At 54.4% G+C, this 27,138-nt stretch overlaps 1 protein-coding gene across 2 annotated transcripts; it reads right to left on the bottom strand.

The window, feature by feature from the left end:
- Positions 1-1,718: 1,718 nt before the first annotated feature.
- MVP (major vault protein) lies at positions 1,719-26,813 on the bottom strand. 2 transcript variants are annotated; one of them, XM_079784112.1, is made up of 15 exons: positions 26,677-26,813; positions 19,801-19,933; positions 19,454-19,649; positions 13,944-14,067; positions 13,716-13,847; positions 13,054-13,148; positions 12,523-12,759; positions 9,952-10,233; positions 8,911-9,152; positions 8,636-8,833; positions 6,483-6,869; positions 3,901-4,017; positions 3,359-3,485; positions 2,663-2,851; positions 1,719-1,975 (listed from the first exon to the last, which is right to left on the bottom strand). In XM_079784112.1, the coding sequence occupies exons 2-15, from the start codon at positions 19,923-19,925 to the stop codon at positions 1,766-1,768; spliced, it is 2,661 nt and encodes an 886-aa protein (XP_079640238.1). In that variant the 5' UTR covers positions 19,926-19,933; positions 26,677-26,813; the 3' UTR covers positions 1,719-1,765. The 2 variants fall into 2 exon arrangements, with proteins under 2 accessions (XP_079640238.1, XP_079640237.1); XM_079784111.1 differs by lacking the exon at positions 26,677-26,813 and having other exon boundaries at positions 19,801-19,952.
- Positions 26,814-27,138: the final 325 nt, after the last annotated feature.

Here is a 27,138-nt window from a genome sequence, read left to right as displayed (position 1 = left end):
GGGGCGAAGGGAGAGTTCACTTTGGGTCTACAAGGAAGAGAGTGGAGCATGTTTGTGCCGGTGACAGCGATCCAGGGGAGGAGGAACTGGCGGCAGAGAAAGGGGATGGATGCAGGAGTGCCCTCGGGACTGGGACTGAGATCGATGGGACCTAGAGCCCAGGGGAGGAGCTGAGTGCCTTGGGAATAGGAGGGAGAAGGGAGATGTGCTGGGGACAGGCCAGCATTCCTGCCCAATTTTACTTGTATTTTCCCAAAGAGGCGAGAGAAAGTGGGCAGCGGTGCGGGGAGGTTGAGAGGAGAGGGGTGTGAAGGGTTGTCCTGAAGGGGATCTAGCACACGCTCAAGGCGCACACTCAGAGGGCATTAGGTCTCCTTGAGACTTGCTGCCATGAATTTAACATGAGGTCAGTATGCGGGTATTCCGCTTCCAGCAGCACAGCTGGTCAGCGTGGGGTGGGGCTTCCCACTAAGTACCACATGGGAGGGGCGAGGGGAGGGAGTTCAGGGAGGTTTTGAGTGAGTTACATGGACAGGGTCAAGGTCACCGAAGCCTTGAATTGGAAGGTGAGGGTGAAGCAGCAGGAGGTGAGGGTTCAGAGGTAGAGATGGCCATGGGAGCTGGTGGCTGAGATGGGAAGAAGGTGACCTTGCCTGCTGTCGCTCACCCCAGAGGCCCTTGGCAAGGAACAGTGCTAACATCCCTTTCCATGAGCCAGGGACCAGGTGAGGAGCTTTACATCCATTACCTCCCTCAAGGGAAGGGGCAGGAGAGTTGGGAGGAAGCAGAGGTGAAGGGGCTGAGCCAGCGGCACCACGTGCTGTGGCTACACAGAGCCCCTGGCCTCCACAAGCTCAGACGTGAGTGGAGCCACTGGCCACACAAATGCAACTCAGCTTGGAAAGGGGCAAGGCCCACGGAGTCAGGCACCACTGGGGGGCGGGGGGGGGGGGGAAAGACCCTAAAAACAAAACAACTGCAGCCCTGCTCAATAGGGGACTTGCTGGCCCATCACAGACAGGAAGAGACCAGAGAGGCTGGTTTGCCCCTCTAGCCACACAGCCAGGGAACCCGAGCTTCTCTCCACCCGGGACCTTTAGCTTCCGCAGCAGAGACCAGGCAAGCCTGACAGCTCCACCTAGGCTGAAGGGAGGGTTCACCTTGCAGCCTCCACAGGTGCCCACACTGATGGCACCTGGGCTCTTCCCCCAAAGAGTCATGGGGGAGGGTGGGGAGGAGACACCCAACCCGCAATGCTCTCCAAGAGCCCACACTAGAAACCCAGGGAGGCGCTCCAGCTCCTACCTCCCCTGGGCAGGATTCTCCTCCCGCCCGACATCGCCTTTTGAGAGGGACAACTGCACAGGCCTGCCAGGTGTGCCCAGCAGGTGGCGCCAAAGGAGCCTCCCACGTGCTGAGGGCGGGGTGCAGGCCCCGGCAGCTGGGGTCCTGAGGAATCCGCAGAGATGCTGCCAGTGCAGGCCCCATCTCTCAGCAGGGCATCTCTCCCACCTGGAGCCCAAGGCCGGAGTAGGACTTTGGGGCCATGTCTGTCAGTGTGACTTGGGTTAGGGTTCTCCGGCCCCCGTTTCCTCGCCACAGTACACGTGGGGGTAGTCTCTAGCAACTATCTCCAGATGTCAGGGTAGTCTCTACCCCTCTTCCCCTGCCCCCACCTTCGCATTAAGCTCCCCCGTGACACAGCCTTGAGACAAGGGTTTAAATGCCCAGAAGTGTACGTTTTATTTGTCGACGCTGTATGGCGCTAAGGCACAGTGTGTTTGCTCCCAGGAATTTGAGAGGAATGGAGAAGCAAGTGTTCTTCGGGGCCAGGAACCCCGGCCGCCTTTTTGGCTGGCGGCTGGGCCTCGGACCCTAGCCCCAGGAGACCCAAGGCTGTGCTGAAGAGGTTGATAGGAGTGGAGCCGTCAGTGATGAGGGTCGATTTCAGGCCCAGGCTCTGAAGCAGCTTGACCTGGAGGGAGCAGGAGGGTGAGAAGACAGTCAGGCCCCGGCCCCTCCTCTCGTCCCCTCGGCCGCTTCTCTAGGGCGACCTGCCACCCCAGCCGTCCTCGGGCTCGGTCAGGGACCGGTGAGGGCATCAGCGGGGCCGGGGGCTCCTCGCCCTCATACTAGGGTCACAGAAGGCCGGAAAGCTCGGTCCCTCCCTGCAGCTGCCCCAGGAGCTCACCATTCCACCCTGCGCTTGCCAGACCCTTCTGGTCCTTAAACGCAGCACATTTCATTCTTTGTGTCTTTGCACTTGGACCCTCTCCTGGGAAGCTCTTGTCAACTCTGCATAGGGCTCAAGGACCCCCTCTTCAAGTGACCTTCCTTAGACCAACTAATCTGAAATGTCACCTCCCCTTTCGCTGTATCACCCCACTTGACTTTCTTTGAAGCACTTGTCCCGCGGATGCCCCAGCTGTTTGTTGTGCCCCCAGAAGCTCCAGTCCACGGCTGAGTCCAGTGCATGCCCAATATGAGCCCATGCTCCAATGACACAGGTCAGGACCTGGGATTCAGGGACAGCCCCACCACTCCCTCCCCTCACCCCTCACCCTCAACATCTCTCTAGATTGTATTGGCCTCCCCGGCTCTGCCTTCTTGGTTCCCAGTATGGCCCCAAGACACACACACACGCCCCTCCCCCCACCCTCACCTGCATCTCGGGCCCTGCAATGGCAAGGTCCCTGATGGTGCTGGGGCCCAGGGCCTCCGTCATCTGCTTGAACTTCTTCACCTCCACCTCAGCCAGCTGCTGGGCCTTGCTCACCTCCAGCTCCAGCTGGGACCGGGCATAGGCCAGTTCTAGTTCTCGTACTTTCTTTACCCGCTGGAGCTCAGCCTCCTGAAAGGGGAAAACCCAGCATTCTTTCAATCATGTGGGCCCCCAGGAACAGTCCAGCAAGCCTGAGGGAACTGAGGTGGAAGCGATGGGATTGTAAACTTAGAGTCAATTAAGTGTGAATCCTGACGATGCCACCTTTTAGATAGTGACCCATGGGAGGCCTTTAATCCCAGCCTCAGTCCCCTCATCTGTAAATGCAATAACACCTACCTTCATGGGCTTTCCAACATTAAATAAGATCATGCATGTAAAACATAGGCAATACCTAAAACAAAACTGTCCAATGTGTGAGCACATATCACACGTAAGGTAAGTATAATAATCCTCTGTGTCTTCCAGGCAGGTAGGAAGTGAGTTGATAGAGGACAAAGGACTTTATAAACCACAAATACGTGAACAGAGCTGTATATAGGGCACTTGGTATCCCATCGGCTTCAGGGACAGCAGGGATTGGGCGTCTTCCAGACCCCAAGGCCACACCCCTCCAGGGGCATCTCCCCCACTCACCGTCTCAATGGCCAAGGCCTCTGCTTTCAGCTTGGCCTGCAGCACAGAGCCCTGGCCCTCGATGCGTGCCGCCTCTGCTCGGGACTCAGCTTCCGCCTTGGCAGTCCCAGTGCTCTCCACGGCAGTGCTGGAGACACCCCCCGCCCCCATCCGTCAGCGAGACCCAGGAGAGAGCCCTGCCCTGCCCTGCCCTGCCCTCCTCCAGCTTTGACTTGTGCTGCAGCCACTTTCGCAAACACACCCCTGGCTCCCCCCACCAGCTGCTCTGTCAGAACCCTCAGCAGGCCATCTTTTCTTTTAGTTCTTTTTTCCCTTTAATTATTACTATTATTATTATTATTATTATTATTATTATTATTATTTATTTATTTATTTTAGAGAGAGAGGGAAACATCAACGCATTGTTCCACTTGTTTATGCAGCCATTGGTTGATTCTTGTATGTGCCATGACTGGAGCTCGAACCTGCAATCTTGGCGAATAGGGACAATGCTCTAACTAACTGAGCTCCCCAGCCAGGACTTCCTTTAGTTATTGACCCACCTCAGAGCCTCCAGCTCCAAGAGTTCCCTGCGAGCTTTCTCAGCTTCTGATTGGTCCAAGATCTTCTGGCGCTCAAGCCGGCCACGGGCTTCTTGTTCTAGTCTCTGAGCCTCATGCCTGGATGGGAGAGAGAACAGAGAAGATGCTGGTGTGGGGCAGAGCTGGAACAGGAGCTCCCAGGGCACGGACCACTGATCTACATGGGACAGAACCTGGCCCAGGGGAGGCTCCCAACATGAAACGAAGAACGGTGTGCGCACTGCACGCCTGGCCCGATTCTGGGCTCATGGGAATGCGGTCATGACCAAGGCCCCTGCTTTCATACAACTCGCCTTCCAGCGGGGAAAGAAACAAGTAAAGGAGGAGGATTTCAGACAATGACCAGTTCCCTGAAAGTGAGGACACAATAACGATGTGGCAAAGAGTGTGCTGCTTAGTTAGAGAGCAATGGGCTCTCCAGGGAGGTGGCCTTGGGGCTGAGGCCCGAGGAGGAGCCTGTCCTGCAACTCCCAAGGGGCGAACCCTGGGCACAGGGAGCAGCCAGTGCAGAAGGCCTCAGCCCAACTGTGCATTTGAAGAGCAGGAAGGAGCTGGTGGTGTGAGGCCAACAGCAATCCAGGCTCAACTACAACAAGACTGTGCACACAGCCCACACAGGGTCGCACCTAGAGTGCCCAGCTCAGGGGACTGGGGAGGCGGAGCCACTGGGCCCTACAGGACACCTAGAACACAAGGCCACTCTACCAATTCCAGGAGACATAGCAGCTCTGCCCAATACATAGAAACAAACACAGGGAAGCAGCCAAAATGCAGAGACAAATAAACATTGTCACAAATGACAGAACAGAAGAAATCTCCAGAAAAAGAACTAAGTGAAATGGAAGCAAGCAAAGTACTAGACACAGAGTTCAAAACAATGGTTATAAGGATGCTCAAGGATCTTAATGAGAGCTTCAAGGCACTTAGTGAGAATTTCAAAGACATGAAAAAGGACCAGTCAGAAATTAAGCATACACTAATTAAATGATTTACAGGGATCAACAGTAGAGGATTCCGAGAATCAAATCAATGATTTGGAATACAAGGAAGCAAAAAACACCCCATCAGAAGAGCAAAAGAAAAAAGAATCCAAAAATATGAAGATAGTGTAAGGAGCCTCTGGGACAACTTCATGTGTACCAACATTTGCATTATGGGGGTGCCAGAAAGGGGAGGGGAACAAGATATTGAAAACCTATTTGAAGAAATAATGACAGAAAACTTCCCCTACCTGGTGAAAGAAATAGACTTACAAGTTCAGGAAGTGCAGAAAGCTCCAAACAAGAGGAACCCAAAGAGGACCACACCAAGACACATCATAATTAAGATGCCAAGGGCAAAAGACAAAGAGAGAATATTAAAAGCAGCAAGAGACCCGAAAACCGGTTTGGCTCAGTGAATAGAGCGTCGGTCTGTGGACTGAGAGGTCCCGGGTTCAATTCCGGTCAAGGGCATGTGCCTTGGTTGTGGGCATGTCCCCAGTGGGGGGTGTGCAGGAGGCAGCTGATCGATGTTTCTCTCTCATCGATGTTTCTGGCTCTCTGTCTCTCTCTCTTCCTCTGTAAAAAATCAATAAAATATACTTTAAAAAAATAAAAAATAAAATAAAAGCAGCAAGAGAAAAACAGTTACCTACAAGGGAGCACCCATACGACTGTCAGCTGATTTCTCAACAGAAACTATGCAGGCCAGAAGGAAGTGGCAAGAAATATTCAAAGTGATGGAAAGCAAGGACCTACAACCAAGATTACTCTACCCAGCAAAGCTATCATTTAGAATTGAAGGTCAGATAAAGAGCTTCACAGACAAGAAAAAGCTAAAGGACTCCATTACCACCAAACCAGTATTACATGAAATATTGAAGGGTATTCTTTAAGAAGAGGAAGAAGAGATAGAAAATATGAACAATAAAATGACAATAAATACATCAAATCTAAAAATCAAAATAAACAAGGAATCTAATGAACAAAATAAACTGATGAATAAAATAGAACTAGAGGCATGGAAACATGAAACAGACTGATGAATCTCTGAGGGAAGCGGGGAGGTGGGGGGGAGATTAACCAAAGACCTTATATGCATATATGCATTACCTATGGACACAGACAATCGGGTGGTGAAGGCCAGGGGTGGGGCGGGAACCGGCAATGGTGGGGGGGGGGGGGGGGGGAGATATCTGTAATACTCTCAACAATAAAAATTTCTTAAAAACTATAACTAACAAAAACAAAACAAAGAAAGGAGCTGGTGGGCCTGGAGCCTGGGGAGAAAGCTGGAAGGCGAGGTGGGGGAGGCAGGGCTGCACGCCAGAGTGCCTGCAAGAGCGCAGAAATGAGCTTGGTTCTAGCACAAGCAAGGTGAGAAGCCACGGGAGCAGGGTGGCATCTAGTCACACTTTAAGTGGACCATACTGTCTTACCCATAGGACAACAGCAGCCTGACCATCAGGGGATGCCATTATGCAGGGCCCAGCAGGGGGCTGGAGAGGGAGGCCCTGGAGAGGTCTGGCCATGGGAGGCACTGTGGGCGCTGCCCTCACTCACTTGGCAGCTGCCTCCTGGGAGTTGGTGGTAATCTCGATGGCCAGCTGGACGCTGCGCTGCAGGGCGTCCCGGGTCCTCTGGTCCACAGGCTCCACGGACTGCACATCCACGCTGCTGACCACCAGCCCGTTTTGGGGGAAGACGGCCCGGTCCCGGGGCTGGAGCAGAGCCTCAGCACTGGGCCCCTTGGCTTCCAGAGTCTCAAAGCCAAAGACGGCGGTGCGGATGATGCGGGCCGAGTTCTTATGGAAGTCATCGAAGGTGACCGAGGCCACGGCCCCCCGCACCCGGGATGCTATGGCCTTGCAGGCGTCACCCACAAAGTCAGGCACGGAGAAGAGCTTGGCTGCCTCCTGGGGGTCCTTCCAGTCACTCAGCTCAAAGTGCCTGTGAGCAAAGGGGCCCAGAACAGGGAAGCATTTTCCTCCAGGAAACCACTCTCCCACCTTCAAATGCGACTAACACCACCCTCCATGGCTGGGCAGGGTCATTCAGGAGAGAATGCTGATCAGTGTCCACCATGTGCCAGGTGAAGTCCTAAGAACCTTGCGCGTGTTCCCATCTCATTCTCTCAGTCACTCTGAGGTGCGAAGGAGCATTATCCCCACTTACAGATGAGGACACAGAAGGCCACAGAGGTTAAGTGACAGGCCCGAGTCGTACAATATATGGCAAGCCAGAAAGTCGAACCCAGTTAGTGTGGCTCCCAGGGTCTGTGCTCTGAGCCAGGCGTCCTCAAACTGCGGCCCGCGGGCCACATGCGGGTGTTTTTGCCGTTGTGTTTTTTTACTTCAAAATAAGATATGTGCAGTGTGCATAGGAATTTGTTCATAGTTTTTTTTAAACTATAGTCCGGCCCTCCAACGGTCTGAGGGACAGTGAACTGGACCCCTGTTTAAAAAGTTTGAGGACCCCTGCTCTTAGCTGTCATGCTCTCACACCCCTACAATATCAGCGCCTCATCTGCCTCTGTCAGGGTCCCGGCCACTCAGCCGAGAGGTAAAGAACACCTCCTTAGCCCTAGCTGGTTTGGCTCAGTGGATACAGTGTCAGCTAGCGGACTGAAGGGTCCCGGGTTCGAATCCAGTCGAGGGCACATGTCTGGGTTTCAGGCTCAATCCCCAGTGGGGGGCATGCAGGAGGCAGCTGGTCAATGATTCTCTCTCATCATTGATGTTTCTATCTCTCTCTCTCCCTTTCCCTTCCTCTCTGAAATCAAGAAAAAATATATATATTTTTAAAAAGAACACCTCCTTGGGAGTAGTTGAGCATTGCTTTAGGTGTGGCTTATCTTCTCTCTCTCTAGCAGCTGCCATTTGATGCCTAACTATGTACAGCAAGCATGTCAAACTCAAAGGCTAACACCAAATAAATGAGGCATGCGGCCCGCGAGTTTGACATGCTTGAAGTACAGGGCATTGTTCTGATGCTCATTGCATCCTTTCATCAGCCTGTGAAATTTTATTTATTTTTGTTCATCCTCATCTGAGGATATTTTTTCCATTGATTGTAGAGAGAGTAGAAGGGAGGGAGGGGGAGAGAGAAGCATCAATATGAGAGAGACTAATCGATCGGTTGCCTCCCCCATGCACCCCAACGGGCGCCGGGGATCAAACCTACACCCAGGGAACCTAACCCGTGACCCTTTGGAATGACCCTTTGGCGTGTGGACCGGTGCTCTAACCGCTGAGGACTGATGGCCTGTGAAACTGATGGCCATGTGTCATCCTCATTTGACAGATGGGGAAACTGAGGCAAGTGTCAAGTTACTGACTCAGATCCGCAGCTAGCAGATGGCAGGCCTGGGAGGCAGCCCACGCAGTGGCCCCTGAGCCTGTACTCTTGACCTTCTGCCCACACCGCCTGGTCCTGCCGGTTGTGTCTGATAGACCTGCTGATAGCCTTGCAGTTGTGGGGCTCAATCCATGCTGGGAGTGTCCTCCAATCAGGTGCCCAAACTCCTGCTCCAGGAGGGGAGCCCACACCTTCCCCGTCATTCCACCCGGGCACCAGACTGGGTTTGCGGGAACCCCTGGGTGTCCCTCTTGACCACGGCATAGAGTCAGGCGCTCCGCCCTCATTCTCAGCCCAGCACTGGGCGGAGGCATCTCTCGTTCTCGGGGTTCAGCTGGGGCTCTCGGGCCGCCCCTTACCAGTTGTACGCCAGCTGCAGCTGCAGCCGGGCATGGTCTGCGGTCTCGATGGTGATGACATCCGTGAAGAAGTCAGGCCCGAGCAGCAGGCAGAGCGCACGGCGGGCGTGGGGACGCTTGGGCCGCCCGGCCGAGAGGGACAACACTGTGAACTGCTCCTCGGGACCCAGCGACACCAGCTCCGGCCCAAACACCACGCTGCAGGGGGCGCGGGGTCAGACCCACGCAGGGCCTCCCCGCCCCCGGCCCCCTGCCCCCCACCCCGCGGCCCTCACCGAGCTCTCTTCTCTCTGTAGTCGTACACCTGCACCGCCGCGTTGTGCGGGACGCGGTAGCTGACCACGCGCGTCTTGTTCCGGGGAGCGGAGGGCGGCAGCGCCTGGGTCACCTCCTTACCTCTGTCGGCCAGAGGGTCCTGCCCCTTGTTCAGCAGCTCCTCCACCCCCGGGGGCAGCTCCTTCTCCCACAGGACCTCGTCCTCCGTCAGCATGTAGGTGCTCCCGATCACCGCGCGCACCTGAGGACACGGAGGGGCGTTGCCGGAGGTGCAGGGGAGAGACCCACCCGCAGCCCGTAGCCTGAAGCAGAGCTGGCCTGGGCCAGTGGCCCGTCCGGGTACACGGTCTCTGGGATGAGGCTGCGTTCACATCCGCCATCTGCGGGCCCCTTCACTCCCAGCCTCAGTTCCTCATCCCTCAATGGGCCCCACGTGGCTGCCTCACGGGGCTGGGAATGAATGACATCTCACATGTCTAATGCTGAGGACTTGGCACATAGGAAGTGCTTGATATTATTTCTTCTGGAATTTTCCTTCATGGGCAGCTTGGCCGTGTCCTAAGGACTGATGTAATCCTAGGAACCAGGTGGCACACACTAACACTGCCTGGATTCTGAGCTCTACTTGTAGCTTGGACTCTTAGAGAGGTCAGAGATGTGGTCCTAGGTCAAACCAAGGTCAAGGTTTCAGCTGAGGGTCAAAGAGGAAGGACTCTATCAGGATACGGGCCTGGGGGAGGAGGTCGGTTCTTCCTGTTCCTCTGCCCACCCCAGTCAGACCTTGACGCCAGGGCCAGATCTGCAGTGGGAACAGAGTCCCCATCCCGAAACCTGGCTCCCCTTCTCCCTGGGGGGTGTCTACAATGTGAAGTTAGATGTTTAAGACAAAGGAAGGCAAAGGCACATGCGCCACAGAACGCCTCACACCTGCCAGCCAGGGGCTCAGCTGCTACCAAGGCTACCGACGTCCCCTCGACCTGCACCAGGCACCTCTCCCCCTCGGCCCAGAGCAGCGCCCGTGTCCAGCCCTCGGCTGTTACCTTTCCCGTCTTGACGTCCTGCACGTAGATGCCCTCGTTCTCGTCCAGGGGGATGGCCTGACGCTCTTCCACCACCTCCACCTTGGCAGACGGCACGTACTCCAGGGGCCCACGGATGAGCCAGTGGTCGCCAGCCTTGTGTGAGACCTTCTCCTCACCTTCCCCCTCCTCCAGGGGCTGCAGGGCCCGCAGCAGCAGCCCCTGCTGCTCCGACAGCACGTACACGTCCTGGATACCTCGCTCCAGCCTCTCTCCCGGCTGGAGGAAAAAAGACTTCTCTCCCTAGTGGGGAGACATGGGGTCAGAGGCAGGCACCCCCAGGCTGGCGGGAGCCTCTGATGGCACCTCTGCCAGCCCCTGGGCTCATGTTGAGGACAGGATACCCCAGAGCACTTCCCCCACCCCCAGGTTATGTACAGTGAAGTGTTAGCTGGACCCTGAGGCTCTCTGCAATGCCTGCAGATCTCAGCTGGTCAAACCTGCCCTGAAGATTCTGCAAATTGTCAGGACCTGAATCCTCTCAAGCTCAACAGGTAAGAATTAACGTATTGCTACTCCTCGTTTCTCCTGTTTTGTTTTCTTGGGATGGTGTAGTCTGGGTATTGGCAAACTCTGGTCTTTGGGCCAAATCTGGCCCACTGCCTTTTTAAAAAATATACAGGGGTGGGCAAAAGTAGGCTTACAGTTGTGAGTACACGAAAGTTTATTTATATTTATTATTGTATTATTATTATTAACCTATTTTGCTCACTCCTGTATAGATAAACTTCATGCTGTAAAATTTGCCCACTTCAAGTATATAATTCCATTGTTTTAGTATATCCACAGACTTGTCTGATCACAACCACAATTTACTTCCAGAACATTTTCATCACCCTGAAAAGAAACACTGTACCCTAGATCAGTTACTGCCCCACCCACCCCACCAACCTATTTTCTGTCTCTATGGATTTACCTATTCTGGACATTTCATAAAAATGGAGTCATACAATATGTGGTCTTTTATGCCTGGCTTCTTTTGCTTGGCATGATGTTTAAGTTTATCCATGTTGTGGCATGCTGATCATCAGTACGTGAACTTTAGTTCATGTTCATTTCCTTTTATAGCTGAACTAGAGGCCTGGTGCATGGACTTGTGCACCAGGGGGGGGTCCCTCAGCCTGGCCTGTGGGGATCGGGCTGAAACCGGCAGTCCGACATCCCCCGAGGGGTCCTGGATTGCGAGACCTTTCCCACTCTCTCCCCTCCTCCCTCCCCTCAGATTCATCTGTTTCCATGCCTGTGCATTGAGCATCTGCCCCCTGGTGGTCAGTGCACATTATAGCTATGGGTCAAACAGTCACTTAGGCTTTTATATATATACACTAGTGGCCAGGTGCACGAAATTCATGCACATTAAAAGGAAATTGATTAGAGGAAATATTTTAATATTGCTATTTGGCCTTTCTCTATAATAGAAGTGTCCAGCCGGCCCCACCCCCATTGGGTGACAACAAGACCTGGCTGGCCCCACCGCCATCAAGCCCTGCCAAGCAGGGGATGCAGCCTCATGTCCTGGCACCAGGGCGGGGGGCATGGCCTCAGGTCCCCCATCAGGCCCCGCCGGGCGGGGGTGCAGCCTCAGGTCCCCTGCCCCGGCCCAGCGCCACGCAGCCTCAGGTCCCTGCTGTGATGGCATGATGGCAATTTGCATATTAGCCTTTTATTATGATGATACTAGAGACCTGATGCACAAAATTTGTGCAAGAGTAAGCCTTCCTTCTCCCAGCTGCCAGCACCAGCTTCCCTCTGGCACCTAGGACCCAGGCTTTCCTCTGGCCACTGGCAGGCACCTGGGACCCGGGCTTCCCTCACAGCCCTGGCTTCATCCGGAAGGATATCTGGTATAATTAGCATATTACACTTTTATTATTATAGACAGATGATATTCCATTGTATGGATATACCACAATTTTATAGTTTCATCAACTAATAGACATTAGGTCGTTTCTACTTTTTTTCTGCCTGTTTTTGCAAATAAAACGTCACAGGCACACAGCGGCACTCGTCCACCAACAAGCGCTCTGTGCTGCTTTCACAGAACAGCAGAGCAGAGAGTTGTAACAGAACTCATACCGATCATTCGCAAAGCCCAAAACATCGACAACCTGGCCTTTACAGAAAAAGTTTGCCGACCCCTGTTAATCCCTTGTATAGTTCAGAGAGGGGATGAGGTAAGGGCTGGGGAGGAGGGTAAACCCAGAGTTGTTTTATTTTGTTTTGTTTGTTTTACACAGAATGACGTTTCCAGGAATATGAAATACGGAGTTTCCTGGTCGGTCTGCAGCGTGGGGCAGGGCCAGGGCCAGGGCCGCGCTCCCAGGGAGGCAGTGTGCCTTGAGGTCGGGGCTGCCCGGGAGATCAGTGGGTGCGTGTCTCGGAGCTAGAACCTAGTGCACCAAGGCACAGAGGGAGCCACGACACGTGGGCATTCCCAGAATATGGACCTGGTGCGGGAGACAAGGGAGAGAGGTCCGAGCCCCTCCTGCCGTTGAAGGACGTTCCCTCTCCGGGGGACGTGGAGGCACCTACCTTGACCACCAGCTTTTGCCCCAGCTGGTTCTTGCCGTCCTGTCCAACCGGGTCGAGGATCACACAGTAGTTGCGGGGGCCCAAGGTGGTGATTGGCACGACCCCCAGCACCTCCTCGTAGACGTCGGGCACGTGGGCCTCCGTGTCCTGCACCGTCACCAGCCACTCCTCCCCCGTGCGGCGGGGCACCCCCCTCAAGTCGCGGAAGTTCTGCAGAGCCCGGAGGTGCAGCGCTGTCTGCAGAGCAAGAGGGGTGTTGGAGTGAACCCACCTCCGACCTCCTCAGGGGGCCGGGGAGCCCCGGGGCCACCAAACGCTCCCGGTCTCAGTGCCAGTTCCTACCACCCAGGAGCACCCCTGAACCCTTCAGGTGACCCGGGACGCTCCTCAGGTGACCTGACCTCTGCAGTTTTCCCTCTAGTGGCCCCAGCAACACTGCTTCTCTTCCGCCCTCGTGTTACCGACGCCATCCCCGCCGCCCCGAGCGCGCCCTGCCCGGGGCCCCCTAACCCGCATCCACAGAGCACAGACCTTTTCGGTGAGGATCACGGCGTCCACCAAGTCCAGAACCTCCTCGAACACCGCCGGGAGGTACGCACCCACGGAGCGGACCAGCCATTCCTCTCCTGGCCAGGGGTGGAGCAGTAAGGGTCAAAGGTCACCCAAGCTTGCTCCCGGCTGCCCCTGGCCGTAAACCCGGGCAAGTAACCTAATTTTTGTGTCTTGGTTTTGTTAGATGGAAAATGGGAATAGTAGTGACTTGAGGTTGTTTGGGGACCAAATAAGTTACTATTTGCAAAGCATTTTGAGTCACACCTGGCATTGTACAATGTAAGACATTGTGCATACATCACATTTGTCACATACAAGTGCCAACTGCATGCGATCACCCGCTTGGCTGACCCAGAAACAGACAAGGCCACTGCCCCCGGCGCATGCTAAAGGGGGCGGGAGGGGAAGGCCGTCAGCATGACGGTGACCACAGGGTCAGGGCTGGGCATCGCCTGCGTGAAGGCGGGTGGGGAAGCAGCGGTAGGAGCCCCCAACGGCTTCTAAGGGATTCCAGGGAAGCACTGACCTGAGGCCAGGCTGTAGCCACTTGTGAGTGGCTTTCCCCCCCGCCCCCCATTCCCCTGCCGTTGAGAAAGTCAGAGCCACGGCCTGCCCGCCCCTCAGTGTCCTTCACACCTCACCTGTCACCCGCTCCTTGCCGTCCCGGTCTCGGCACTCTTTGCGGGCCCTCAGCCGCAGAGCCTGGTTCTGCCTGACGACGGTGGCCTGAATGATTTCTACGACCTCCACCTCCTTCTGGGGGATGTATGTGCCTTGAGGGGAAGATGCGGCAGAGGTGAAGGTCAGAGGTGAAGGTCAGAAGATATCAGGGCTATGATGGGAAGGCAGGCCCAGTGGAAAGAACTTACCGGGTCCTTCAAAGAGCCACTCATCTCCGGCGACTACCTTGTCTCCATTTTCATCCTCAAAGTCCAGCAGCGCCTTCAGATGGAGCGCCGTGTTGGGCAGAACCACCTGCAGCGGGGTGATGTCCTAACAGGGGAAGGAGGGGGGTCATGGGGCATTCAGTGCTGTGACCCCAGAAGTCAAACCTGATACCTTGGAGGTCAGAATCCACGCATCAATCTTTACACAAGCCCCCAAATAAGAGCCGGAATGAAACACTCAAGATGGGGGTAGTCCCAAAGCCATCCGGTCGGAAGGACTAAGACCGAGTTGACAGAGCAAGAGGATGCCACTGCCGATGAGCCAAGGACACACACTCCTGGGGTGGGGGGGGGGGTGCTCAGTCGTCGTTTTGAACTAGAAATGCAGGCAGGAACCTGGGCAGAGGGCTTGATGGGAGATGTGGGAAAATACCTGGAAAGCTGCATAAATTCCTCTCTCATGGCCCAGTGTGCACTGGGGCCCTCTGGGAAGAACCAGGAGGTGGGAAGGTATAAACTGCTGTAACAGGCACATTTACAGCACGTGGCTTTGTTTTCAAGGTCGCCCCATGGGCACAAGAGGGCCACTGTGCGCCGGGGGACCTGCCAACAAGCAGCCAAACCGTTTTAGAGGTTTGTGAAGCGTTTCCACGAGGAGGCCCTCACTGGATCTTTGGTCTGAGGGAGGCGGGAAGGTGAGGAAAGCGGCTCAGAGGCTACGGAACAGGATCGAGGTCGCAGGACGAGGAAGGAACAGAATCAGGACGTGAACCTCTTTGGTGAAGTCCACCTGCTGCTCCTGACTCCAGCTGAGGGCACAGAAGGTCAAGTACCTCTGCGGTGCCCACTGGCCACACACTGGGGGTGGGGGGGGGCGGGCACAGCCGGAGGCTTACTGCGCTGCCCAGCTCTCCCCTGTACGCCTCACGTGCATGGCGCTCAGCGGCCGTGGTGGGGCAGCACACCCCCAGCATCACGGGCTTTACGTTCCACAGGTGACAGGGCAGACACAGACCACGCTCTCAGGCAGACTGTGGACAGTGTCAAGGGAGAGAGCGTCAGACGTTCAGACGGAGGAGAAGTTGTGGATGTGAACTGGGGCCCAAAGGAAGAGCGGGCCTTTGGTAAAGGTTGGGAGGAGGAGGAGCTGGGCATTGTGGGAAGAGCCCGTAGTCCAGTATGCTTTCCACCTCCCACATCTCTCCTTTTTTAAAAAAACTTTTTAAATTGATTTTCAAAGAGGAAGGGAAAGATAGAAACATCAATGATGAGAGAGAATCATCGATTGGCTGCCTCCTGCAGGCCCCCTACTGGGGATGGAGCCTACAACCCAGGCATGTGCCCTTGACTGGAGTCGAACCCGGGACCCTTCAGTTGGCAGGCTGACGCTCTACCCACTGAGCCAAATCGGCTAGGGCCCCTCATCTAGTCTTTCACCACTTCCTCTCTGTCCCATCGAAAATCCCGACTACCTTCATCTGTCCCTGCCATCGCCCTCACCCAAGCTGTCAACATCTCTGGCCTGGATGATGGCAACACCTTCCTAATTGGTCTCCTGGATGACACCTTTGTCTCTTTCCAGTTTGTCCCTCAAGCCTTTGCAGGCCGGCTCCCAGCCTGGGTGACTGGGTCCCCGGCAGCATCACCAAGTAAGATTGGGAATACGGGAACACTTCCCCTGACCCCCACAGTCCAGTCTGGGATGGCTGTGGGACATCAGGAGAGAGCTCCTGCAGGCAGTGATGGGCCTCTGAGCCCAGGTACAGGGCGGGTGGCTTCAATACAGACCACGAAAGCCGGGGAGGGACACAGGAGGGTCAGGACAGAAGCTGAAGGCAGAGCGGGCACGGAGGAGGGGACCCCTCTAAGAAGATGGAGGAAAAAACACATCGGCAGAGCAAACAGTAAAGTCCTGCTTTAATAAGGGAGCAGACCAACAATGGACGGGGTTGACAGGGCCTGCGAGACACAGAAGGACTGTCCACTGGGCCTGCAGCTTGGTGTCTTGGGGTGTTGTTAAGGGAGCACAGTGGAGGTGGGGGTAGGGGCTTGTGAGGGAATAGGAGAAAGAACATCAAGTGCAAGTTGTCATCAAAAGAGGAAGTAGAAAAGGTAAAGCAGTAAAATCGCTAGACATTAGACTCACAGGGCTATTCATAAAAGTGCGTACAAATGTAGTGGGCATACACTAGGACCCAGCAATTTTTTATTATTATTATTATTTTTTAGTTTCTACTCTTTAAAAAAAAAAAGGACTAGCGTAGCCAGTGTGGCTCAGTGGTTGAGCACCAACTCATGAACCAGGAGGTCACAGTTTGATTCCTGGTCAGGGCACATGCCCAGGTTGTGGGCTCAATCCCCAGTAGGGGGCAGGCGGTCAATGATTCCCTCTTATCACTGATGTTTCTATCTCTCTCTCATTCTCCCTTCCTCTCTCTGAAGTCAATAAAAAAAAATTATATATATATATATATATATATATATATATATATATATATATATATATATAATTTTAAACTAGCATGCACAAGGACATGCAGACAAGGATATTTATTGCAGCACTGTTTTCCCTTATAAATTGGAAGCATCCTAAATGACACCCAGTAGGGGAACCAGCTGAACTTCTGTACATCATAAGGGATTACATACAACAACTAAACAGGATATGATTTGTGTACCAAGATGCAGAAGTTCATTCAAAAGATTCTGGCAGATGACAGTGTGATAGTTCTGCTGCAAGCAGGTTCTACTACGTCTTTTGATGCCCGTGTATGTGAGCGCGCAGACAGCTCTGCAAGTGTACACCCTGCGTGGGAGGCAGTAGATGGCGCTGGCGAATGGAGAGCAGATGGTGGTGGTGGAAGTCAGGGAGGGCTTCGCGGCCTTGTGAATGCATTCCTTAGAATGAAGAGCTTACACAAAGAAGCCTTTAAGGCCAGAAAAGGGTGGAAGAGGCGGATGTATCAATGGGCCAAGAGAAAGGCATCAGTAGTGAAGAAGTAAGGGGAGAGAAGTTCCAGGTGGGGAACTAGGTTTTAGGAGATAGAAGGACGAGTCGTTCTGGGTCCAGCTGATGGAGAGGAACCTCCTGGAGGCTCCAACAGGTCAACAGACCCTGGCCAGTGTGGCTCAGCGATTGGAGCATCAGCCTGTGTGCCAGAGGTCGTGGGTTCGAGGGCATGTACCTGGGCTGCAGGTTCGATCCCTGGCCTGGTCAGGGCACATGCAGGAGGCAACCAATCAATGTGTCTCTCTCACATTGATGTTTCTCTCTCTTTCTCTCCACCCTCCCCCTCCCTCCCTAAAAAAAAAAATCAATGGAGAGAATATCCTCAGGTGAGGATTAACAAAAACAAAAACAGCCCTAGCTGGTTTGGCTCAGTTGATAGAGCGGCAGCCTGAGGACTGAAGGGTTCCGGGTTCAATTCTGGTCAGGGCACATACCCCGGTTGCAGGCTCGATCCCTGATGTGGGGTGTGCAGGAGGCAGCTGATCAATGATTCTCTCTTATCATTGATGTTTCTATCTCTCTCTCCCTCTCCCTTCCTCTCTGAAATCAATAAAAAAAAATATTTTTTTAAAAAAAGCAGATAAGGGTAGGCATAAAGGGAAGGGGAGATCTAAATCCTGCCAGATGGCCTCAATTTTTTTTTTATTTTTTTTTGAGAGAGAGAGAGAGAGACATGATAAGAGAGACTCATGGATCGGCTGCCTCCTGCACGCCCCCCGCTGGGGATCGAGCCGCAACCCGGGCATGTGCCCTTGACTGGAACTGAACCCGGGACCCTTCAGTCCCCAGGCTGATGCTCTATCCACGGAGCCACACCAGCTAGGGCTGGCCTCAGTTTCTAACTAAGTAGGTGAGAAGGTGTTCAATGTGGGAGGACGGGGCAATAGGAGAGTGGAGAAGGACAAGCATTCGGCAGCATGCAGAGGAAACATGGAGAGGAAGCTGGAAGCTGGTTGGGAAGGAGAGTGAGGAGCAGGGCTTGGGCTGGAATGAACCACGGGCCCTGCTTCCGATACTGCTGTGGTGGCGGAGCTGTCCACAGGCTGGCAAGCCGTTCCGAGTGAGTACGGAAAGGGCAGGTGTAACCCTGACCAGGACCTGGCTCTGCCGCAGGCCCGGTGCGCGCGGTGTTAAAGTGAGGAGGTTCTGTTGGGGTAGGAAAGCAAGGCCCGGAAGAGCGTCTGGGACAGAAGATGGGATCGAAAGCCTTGAGTGGACATGGCAACAGAGGAGGGCTAGGAAAGGAGGCTGATGGTAGGAAGGAGGCTGGGGTTTAGTTTAACTTCGGGGGGGCGGGCAGGGGGGAGAATCACCAAGTCCACCCTGCACATGGCCCTGGCAGGGCTGACGCAGAGCAAAAGAGGCAGCGTCAGAGCCGAGGTCAGGAGGGTGGGGGAAGGGAGGCCCAAGCCAGGGGCCACCCTCGGTGCAAACCGGGAAAGGAAGTGGCGCAGGCAGAGGCCAGGCCTGACCAAGAGTGGGAAGAAGCATGGCGGGGGCGCTGGGCGGAGGGAGGGCCCGGCTCTCCGCACTGGAGCACGAGGTGTGAGAGCAGGAGCTGCTGTGGGTGGAAAGCAGAGGTGAAAGAGGCAGGGGTGCGGGAAGCTCTCTCTCCACCCTAGGGAGCTTTTAATTCTGGCCCCCACCCCCACCCCTGCTCCCCCCCAGCCGGGATTTAGTTGGTCTGAGGTAGGCCCTAGATATGGGTGATTTTCAACTTCTGACCATTTCTGACTTAAATAAAGGCGATTCTGATGCAAAGTCTTCCCCTAACGCTTCATTCAAGAGTCCTCAAAGGTAACATTCTATTATTCTGCGTCACTTTCCATCTCTACACACACACTCTGCAAAGCATTTACATCTCAGCGGACAGGGATGTCTTGGGGTTCCCTGGGTCACTCTTCTAGGCTTCCAGGACCAGGAAGCGCTGCTTAGCAGAGGAACCCAGAGTGAAACGGCGTAAAAGGGCAAGGAGGCGAAGGCAGACAGTGATGGAAGTGGCGGTGGGACGCCCACAGGCTCAGGCCCAGGGCCTGTGCCACGAGGAGGAGGGCCTGGCCGCCAGGGCAGCCCCCAGCGCCTTCCCGTGGGAAAACTACAGCGTCTGAACCTGGGCCTCATCTTGTCCGCCATGGCTGTCACTGCCCACCAGTGTCTGGCACTGTTTGAATGAATAAAATGCTTCCTCTTGGCACAAGCCATTCAGTGCCAGATTGGCCGGGAGTTCCCAGCAGGCTCTGGAGCCTGGCTGGTTAGGTGGGGAGACGGGCTGACAGCTCTCAAAAGGGGCAAGTCTGTTGTGGGCACGTGCGGAGGAAGGGGGCATTTGGGGAAGGTCGGTGGAGGGGCAATGGATCGATTCTACCCCTAGTGAAAGCCAGGAGATCCGCCCCATCCCCTCCACGGTCCAATTTGTTTTCCCTCCTGAAGGCAGTGTGGGAGCAGGACAGGGAGAGAGGGTCTAGGGGAGGGAGGCAGATACCTTTTCCAGAACCTCCCCTGGGTACAGGGGGAAAGGATCCTGGGCCAGCCGGATCTCCAGGTCAGCGTGGCGGAGCCGTACTTGCCCCGTGACGTCGAACAGCACTGAGCCCTGGGCGTCCCGGGACACCGGGTTGGCCACTGTGCAGTAGTGGCGTGGGGGGACGGTCACCATGCCCCTGGGGGTGAACAGGACCCTGTTGGAAGGTGAGAAGTGGTGTGAGGAGAGAGAAAGCCTCCTGTGACCCACGTGAGGGCCCGTCCTCAGAAGAGGGGGATGATCATGCCAGCTGGACTAACAGGCCCGCCTCAGCCCCAGGTCCCCCCCAGCCCAGCCCTCACACCAACCTCTCATTGTCCTGCCGGATGTAAGTCTTTGGCCCAACCTCCACACGGGACACATTGCTGTTCTGGTCCAGCACATGGATGTAGTGGTAAGGGGGAATGCGGATGATGGACTCTTCAGTTGCCATGGTAACTCCTGTGCCCAGGGCAGCATATAGAGTGATAGATGGGTGGGGAGAAGATACAAGATGAAGACGGGCCTGAGCCTGAAGACTGGCTGGCAATGGGGGAAGGACCATCCTCCTCCAACTCAGATTATTCTACCTTTCGCTGTGCTGTGCCCCACTCTTCCTTTTTCTTCCCACTTGGCGCAGCTCAGCTCATCCAGATTCCACCCCTGCCAGGACTGCCCAACACTGTTACCCACAGAAGCCCAGGGCTCTCGCTGACCCTTTCCCTCCTTCCCATCAGCTTTACGGCCTGAGCTGCCTGCACTTTCCCAATCTCCAGCCCCCACGGTGGAGGAGCTGGGAGTGCAGGTCAGTCTCTGGGGGTGCTGTGGCTCCCCCAGGGGCCGGCAGCCTTTATTTCAGGGGATCCTGAGGACCCCAGCAGTATTCAACTGACAGCCCGCAGCCCAATATTTGCATAATCTTTGCTCCTCCAGCCCCACTCTGTGCTTTAAGCAGTCCTGAGATCCTTGACGAACTGATGCTCCTGTAGAATCAGCTGGATCAGAAGTAGCGCAAATTACTCCAGTTCTTTTCTCCCCTTTCTCTCTGCTGTGTTGCCACCCTCAACTCCCTGAATCCTGGGCGGCTCCGTCCAGCGACTGGCCCGTTCAGGAAGTCACACCTCCCACCTAAACCCTATCGCTGCCTCCAGCATGCCTTGGACTTTTGACGGCATGTACCTTTGGGTCCCACAAAGGGAACCAAGTTTACTAAGCAACTCAAAGCCTTGTCTCCTGAGACTTCGGTCAGACATTTAAAAAGCCACCTGCTCCACCATTCATCCAGCTTCCAAGCTGAGTGAGAAATGGGCAGCAAGGAGGGAGAATTGGCACAGGAATAAGAGGCAGGAGCCACAACACTATAGAATCAAGGCCAGGAGACCCAAGAGTTTTACTTGATCTATATAATCTGTAAAATTTCAACTTTGGGGTTTAGAAATTGAGAGTTTTCACAAACCCCCAATGCCTGCCTTTCTTGAAGCATTAGGAGATAGACCCCACATTCCCGCAGAGCAGAATCGGTTAGAGCCAAGGAGCAGCTGTGCGCTTTAGGTGGGACACGTTTTCCTGCTTGCCACAGTCCCCACCACTCCCTGCTGCCTTCCGCCTGGCCCCTCATGCCACATGCCCGCTCCTGTTCAAAGTACTGTAACTCAGCAGCATCCAACAGGACTTTCTACAATGATGGAAATAGTCTAAGTCTGTGCTCTCTTTGGCTGACCACATTGGAAATATGGCTCGTGTAACTGAGGAAGTTGTTAAATATATATGTATTGATTTCAGAGAGGAAGGGAGAGATAGAAACATCAATGAGAGAATCAGATTGGCTGCCTCCTGCACACCCCACACTGGGGATTGAGCCCGCAACCCGGGCATGTGCCCTGGCCGGGAATGGAACCGTGACCTCCTGGTTCATAGGTCAACGCTCAACTACTGAGCCACACCAGCCGGGCAGTAAGTTTTATACTTTAATTAACACAGCCAAGTGTGAAGGTACCAAATATGATGCAAAAAATTGTGGGCTGGTTTTTTGTTTTTTTTTTGGGTGGGGGGATAGCCAAGTACATACATCTGAAACTAATACAAAATAATACTGAATATAAACTGTAATTGAAAAAAAACAGCCGAAACCGGTTTGGCTCAGTGGATAGAGCGTCGGCCTGCGGACTGAAAGGTCCCAGGTTCGATTCCGGTCAAGGGCATGTGCCTTGGTTGCGGGCACATCCCCAGTAGGGGGTGTGCAGGAGGCAGCTGATCGATGTTTCTAGCTCTCTATCCCTCTCTCTTCCTCTCTGTAAAAAATCAATAAAATATATTTTTTTTAAAAAGAAAAAAATAGCCCAGTGTGGCTGGTTGATCCCATATTAGAGAGTGTAGCTCTCAGTAGCCGAGTCCCAGATAGGGACGAGTCCTCCGAGCCACACAGCACATTATGGGGTGCTATTGCGAGGAGACTCTCGCTGGAGTGGCTCCCTTACGGTTCGATGGTTAGCGCTGCAGATTCAAACAGACTGCCTGGGCTTCCTGGCAATCCTGAGCTGCTGCTTTCATGCCTTGTTTCCTTAATCCCTTGCTTCATTTTAAAGGGGGCTACAGTTTTGATGTTTTCCTGGTGCACTTTTCACATCAGAGGGATGTTATTCTTCTCCTTCTTTTATCTTGCAACTTTGTATGGAATCTGACCTTGATGCTTTCCTGTCGTTCCTTTTTTATATGAATTCCCCTTAACTTGTAGGAGAGTGGCTTTCCTGAAGCCAGAGCTCCCTCTTCTGTTGATGTCGGGTAGTGTTTGAAAATACTAGGGCTGGCGTTCTGCTTCTGGGGTTCTGTTCCCCTCCTCACTCTTTCCTTTCCCCCTATTGCCCCATCCTGCTCAGCTGTGCTTCAGTCCCTGAAATTGCTCCCTGTCGTGGGGCTCCCCATGTGCCCCGGGGGCTGGAACTGCCTGGATCTTCGTTCTCCCCTTTGCTGGATCGGTGATCTGAGACAAGTCCCTTGCCTTCCCTATACCCGTTCCCCGACCAATAACGTGGGAATGGACGGGGCATTTACCCAAGCGATGAGGGCCGAGTTCATCATACCGCGCTTGGAGCAGAGCCTGGCCCTGCAGAAGCACCGTGTCCGCGAGGCAGGGAATGGCCCGAGGCCCCTTTCCTATGCATTGAGAGCACGTGACCCAACACCAGACACCATCTCACCGGCACCTCAACCTCAAACCCACCCCCCCCCCCCCCCGTTTCTGGTCAGGAATGTGGCGGGTCTTGTGTCATGCCAGCTGTGGGGCTAGAACTGCAAAGGAAGGGGCATCTGGCAGCCAAGCGCAGCCTTTTCTAGCGGCCCCTGTGCTGGCCAGGAAGGCAGATGGGGGAGAGGAAGAGCTAGGGCTGCAGGCGGAGGTATGGACAGGCCCACGAGGCCCCCGGGGAAGATTTGAACTCTGGGTTATGCAAGGCTGGGAAGCAGGCTCTGGAAATAGTCTCCAGCGGCTCGTTGTTGGACGATCCCAATCCCCACCCGCTATGGCCGAGGCCTCTCCACCATCTGTCACCCCAGCTGGGCTCACTCAGTGGGGCTGAGAGCCTGGCCCAGCTCAGTGACTCAGCGGAGAGTCATCCTTTCAACCGATCAAACAAACTGGGCTCCTGAAGCCAAGCCCTTGCCAACTACCCTTGTTTCAGTACCAGGACCTTTAACCTCCCTGCCAAGTTCACCCAAGAACAGACTTTGCCTTTTCACTCGCCCCACAGGCGTGAGCTTCAATACAGGGCCTCTCAGGGGACCCAGCGAACCCATTCGACTCAGGCAGAATGTTGGTGACAAGTTTCAGATTTAGACTTTAGTGGTTTACCAGATGGCATGTACGGTTAAGAGCATTTTACTTTCAATAGATCAGGGCCCTCAAAAGACAATGGGCCCGGTTGGCGTGGCTCAGTTGAGCATCGACCTATGAACCAAGTCATGGTTTGGTTCCCAGTCAGGGCACATGCCCGGGTTGTGTGTTCGATCCTCAGTGTGGGGTGTGCAGGAGGCAGCTGAACAATGATTCTCTCTCATCATTGATGTTTTTCTCTCTCTCTCTCCCTGTCTCCCTTCCTCTCTAATCCTACCTAATAAAAGAGTAATATGCTAATTGACCGTACCTTCGCCATGCCCACAGCCAATCAGGGCACTATGCAAATTAACCCAGCAAAGATGGCAGCCCCCACGCGCTGCCCCGCCCCCCATTGCTGAGCCGCTGACAGACCCGGGCCGAGTCCCGCCCCGCACCTCTCACCACTCCGATCGATGGCTGCTGACGGACCCGGGCGGTGGAGGCACCCAGATCACAGATGGCGGTGCGGGGCCAGGCAGCGCCCGCCCCACACTGCCACCGTCTGGGTCCAAGCCCCGACCCTGAAAGAAGGCAGAAGGCGGTGGCCAGAGCCAAGGCCTGGGTCCTCAGTGCTGGCGGAAAACTGGTGCAGGCAGCCAGGTGAAGGAAGGTCTATTGCACGAATCTTCGTGCAACGGGCCTCTAGTATATATATATATGTATATATATATTATTTTAAAGACAATGGTTAAGGAGTCTGTTGACCTTTGAAAGGCCCTGCCCTGACTTGGGTTTGGCCCTAACTCCCCAAATCCATCCAGACCTCCCTTTAGTGCCTGCTTCCGAGATCTGCCCTAGGCTGCTCTCGGGGCACATGTCCGGGTGTGCCTGATCACATGTCCCCATGTGTCATGAGGCTCCTGTAAGAACCAGTCAGTTTTCACCCAAAGTCTGAGACCAGCAGCTCCCTGCTGCACCACACCCTCCCCCCACTCACACAGAGGCTGGGGGAATGGGTGGATGAGCAGAGACAACACAGCCTGTGAGGAGGAGGAGCTGGGTTCATCCTCTAGTTAAGAGACAGCTTTCACCTGTGTCTTGGCTGAAGGGTAAACTTATGCTACAGCAAAATGTAATTAATGAGCGAGGAGTCACTCCATATCAGAGATCTTCAGGGTCAACTGTGAGTGGCTGACAGTGAATCTTAAACAACAGGTGCCCAAGTGAGCAGCCACGCTGGTGTGCAGTGAGCAGCACAGCCTCACCTGGAAGCCTGAAATGCAGAATCTGGGCCCCACCCAAGAGCTGCTGAATTAGCTGGCACCTTAACTAAACCCCAATGATTTGGGCTCACATTAAAGAATGAGCAGAACAAAGATGAGCTCAGATTACAGACTGCTGTTCAAAGGCGGGGAATTTCATTTCTCCTCCTCCAGCCCCCTCACCCCGAGGGCCAAGTAGCCCCTACCCAACACAAGCCCCCTAGTCCTAAGTCCTGGGCTCTTGGCCCAGCAGGCCTGCAGCTGGAGGTGAGGTCGTGATTCAGCCTCGCCGCCATCACCTCTATCAAGCTTAACCTTTTGCACTCGGATGTCGAGTGTGACTCCACACGGTTAGCATTAGAAAAAAGGAATTGAGAAAAAAAGCAAGCGAGTGCAAAGGGTTAAGTTTAGACAATTGCACGTGAAGTGCAGCCCAAACAGGCGCTCTCTTCTCAGTTTCCTTCACCGATTTTCAACGTTCTAGCCTTTGTTGGAGAATGAGTCACACTCGGGCACTGCTAAGGCTGTTCGCCCAGACCGCGTCCTGGCTTAGGGAATTACCTCTCGCTTTAGGGGACTACAGTGGGAATTCTGGAGGACTTGTCTCACATAAATCATTTAGCAGCAGAACTTTGGAGACTTTTCTTCCTAGGAAAAACTTTCTGAGCTCCAGCCCAGCTAGGCCACTTTGGGGAGGAGCAGCAGCTCAGGGTGCCTCTTGTCCTACCTCCATCGCCCTCCTGCATGCTGCCAACGAGTGCCAATCACTGAAGGCAAGGGTCACCTAGCTTAGGAGTGACCCAGGAACCGGGCTCCAGAACCCCTGGTCCAGGTCAATGTTTTCTAAACTTGTCTTCAAGGACTCAGCTGCGAGTGCTCCCAGGTCTCACCCCAGACCCAATGGACAGAGGTTTCCGGGAGACTCTGAAACTTGTGCCATCGGTGAGTACCCCTGAATAACAGCTCCCGTTATTCCTTATTAAGAACTTAATCTGTGTCAGGCATGGCGTTAAGTACCTTTAACTCCTTTACTCCTCACAACAACCTGGAAGTTAAGGAACTTGCTGAAGATCACAGAATGATCCAAGGCCGAAGCCAGAGTTCCACCCCAGGTGCCTGCACTGCAGAGCCCCCGAACCAGGAGGCAGCTTGGCTTCTCAGGCACCCATGTCAATAAGACCTAGAACAAGGACTTGGGTGGGGCTGGGTCCTCTCCAGGTAATAGTGCCAAAGGCAGTTCAAAGGTGAGCATTTTCTGCCACCTGAGAGGGCAGCACCCAACAAGGAGGCCCGAGTTATTCCAGTGGCCGCCCCGCCCAGGAAGCACCACTCCAGGGCTGGGTGCCCTGTGTGCCCAGGGGAGAAACAGGCAGGCGTTCCCAGGGAGTCAGCTGGCACCCCTCCCGACAGCCAACCTTCCCCCCATAAGCCAGGGGTCCACCTGGGCAGGAAGGAAAACACAGGAGACATCTGCCTCAACTCCCATTCCCGCCCCTCCATGCTTCACTCGTGAGACCCACGGTCCCCAGAGCTTCCCATTTTCCACTTCCCCTCACACCCAGAGAGAGCCTTGCTCACCCAACGCCACGCCTTCTGGTGGGATGAAGCCTGCCTTGAGATTGCTCTAATGGCGTCTCAAGTGATCGCAAAGCCCACAGTTGGCACAGCCCTGAGTGGGACGGTATGAAAACCTCAATATTTGGCAAAATTGCGGGATCTCAATGGGAACAAATCACATTCCAAGAACTCTGGGGACAGGCCAGAGCCCAGGCCCCCGGGGGAGAGGCCATCGAATACAGCAGGGCCCAATCTAATTATGAGGGTGTGAATGGACCCCTTAGGCTTCCTCTGGCTGCTGATGTGGGAGCTGGAAGTTAGGGAGGCCTGAGATTTTGGAGGTGAGGGGTGTTGGCAAGGTGACCAATTGATCTATTTTTACTTCAAAAGACAGAAAAAACTCCAACAGGGAAAGCAAAAATCTCTAAAGGCCAGCCCTCCACCCACCTTCTCCTACTCTGCTTCGGAAGGGTCTTACCTGCCCTAACAGAAGGCACTAAAAGACAGGACAGAGCTGGAAAGAGGGACACAGGCCCTACCACTGACTCGGGTTGGGGCCAGTACTCAGTACTCACATCCAGCAGTGTGGCTGACTGCAATGACTCCTCAAGACTGGGGGAAACCCAGGAACCCAGCCCCAGGGATCACTTCCCGGTAGCGCAGCACGGGGCAGGGCAGGGCAGGCTCCGGGGTGGGGCTTAGGCATTTAAAGGGCCCTTGCAGCTGCTGCTCCTTTCCTCCTCTGGGCGGCGTTCACTGCAGCTGCAGGCACTGTAGCTCATTTAACATTCAGGAATTTCCTCCGCCGCAGAACCAGCTGGCCTCACTGGAAAGAGACTGGGAAAGGTCAGAGGACAGGTGTGGATGGAGTTCACCTCTAACTTCCCAACCTGGGGGAAGACAATTATGCCTTCCACAGCTGTTAGGGCTCCGGCTGCAGCCCCTCTCCTAAGAGAAGATAACTTTGTATCTTTTATTTTAGATTCAGAAATTTCAGGCCATGTCTCCAAACAGATGTTCCACAGAAAACATAAACA

Source organism: Cnephaeus nilssonii, assembly GCF_951640355.1.
Source record: "Cnephaeus nilssonii genome assembly, chromosome: 2".
NCBI classification, from domain to species: Eukaryota; Metazoa; Chordata; class Mammalia; order Chiroptera; family Vespertilionidae; genus Cnephaeus; species Cnephaeus nilssonii.
Note: the sequence above shows the minus strand (reverse complement) of the source record. Positions and strands in the feature narration are given on the sequence as shown.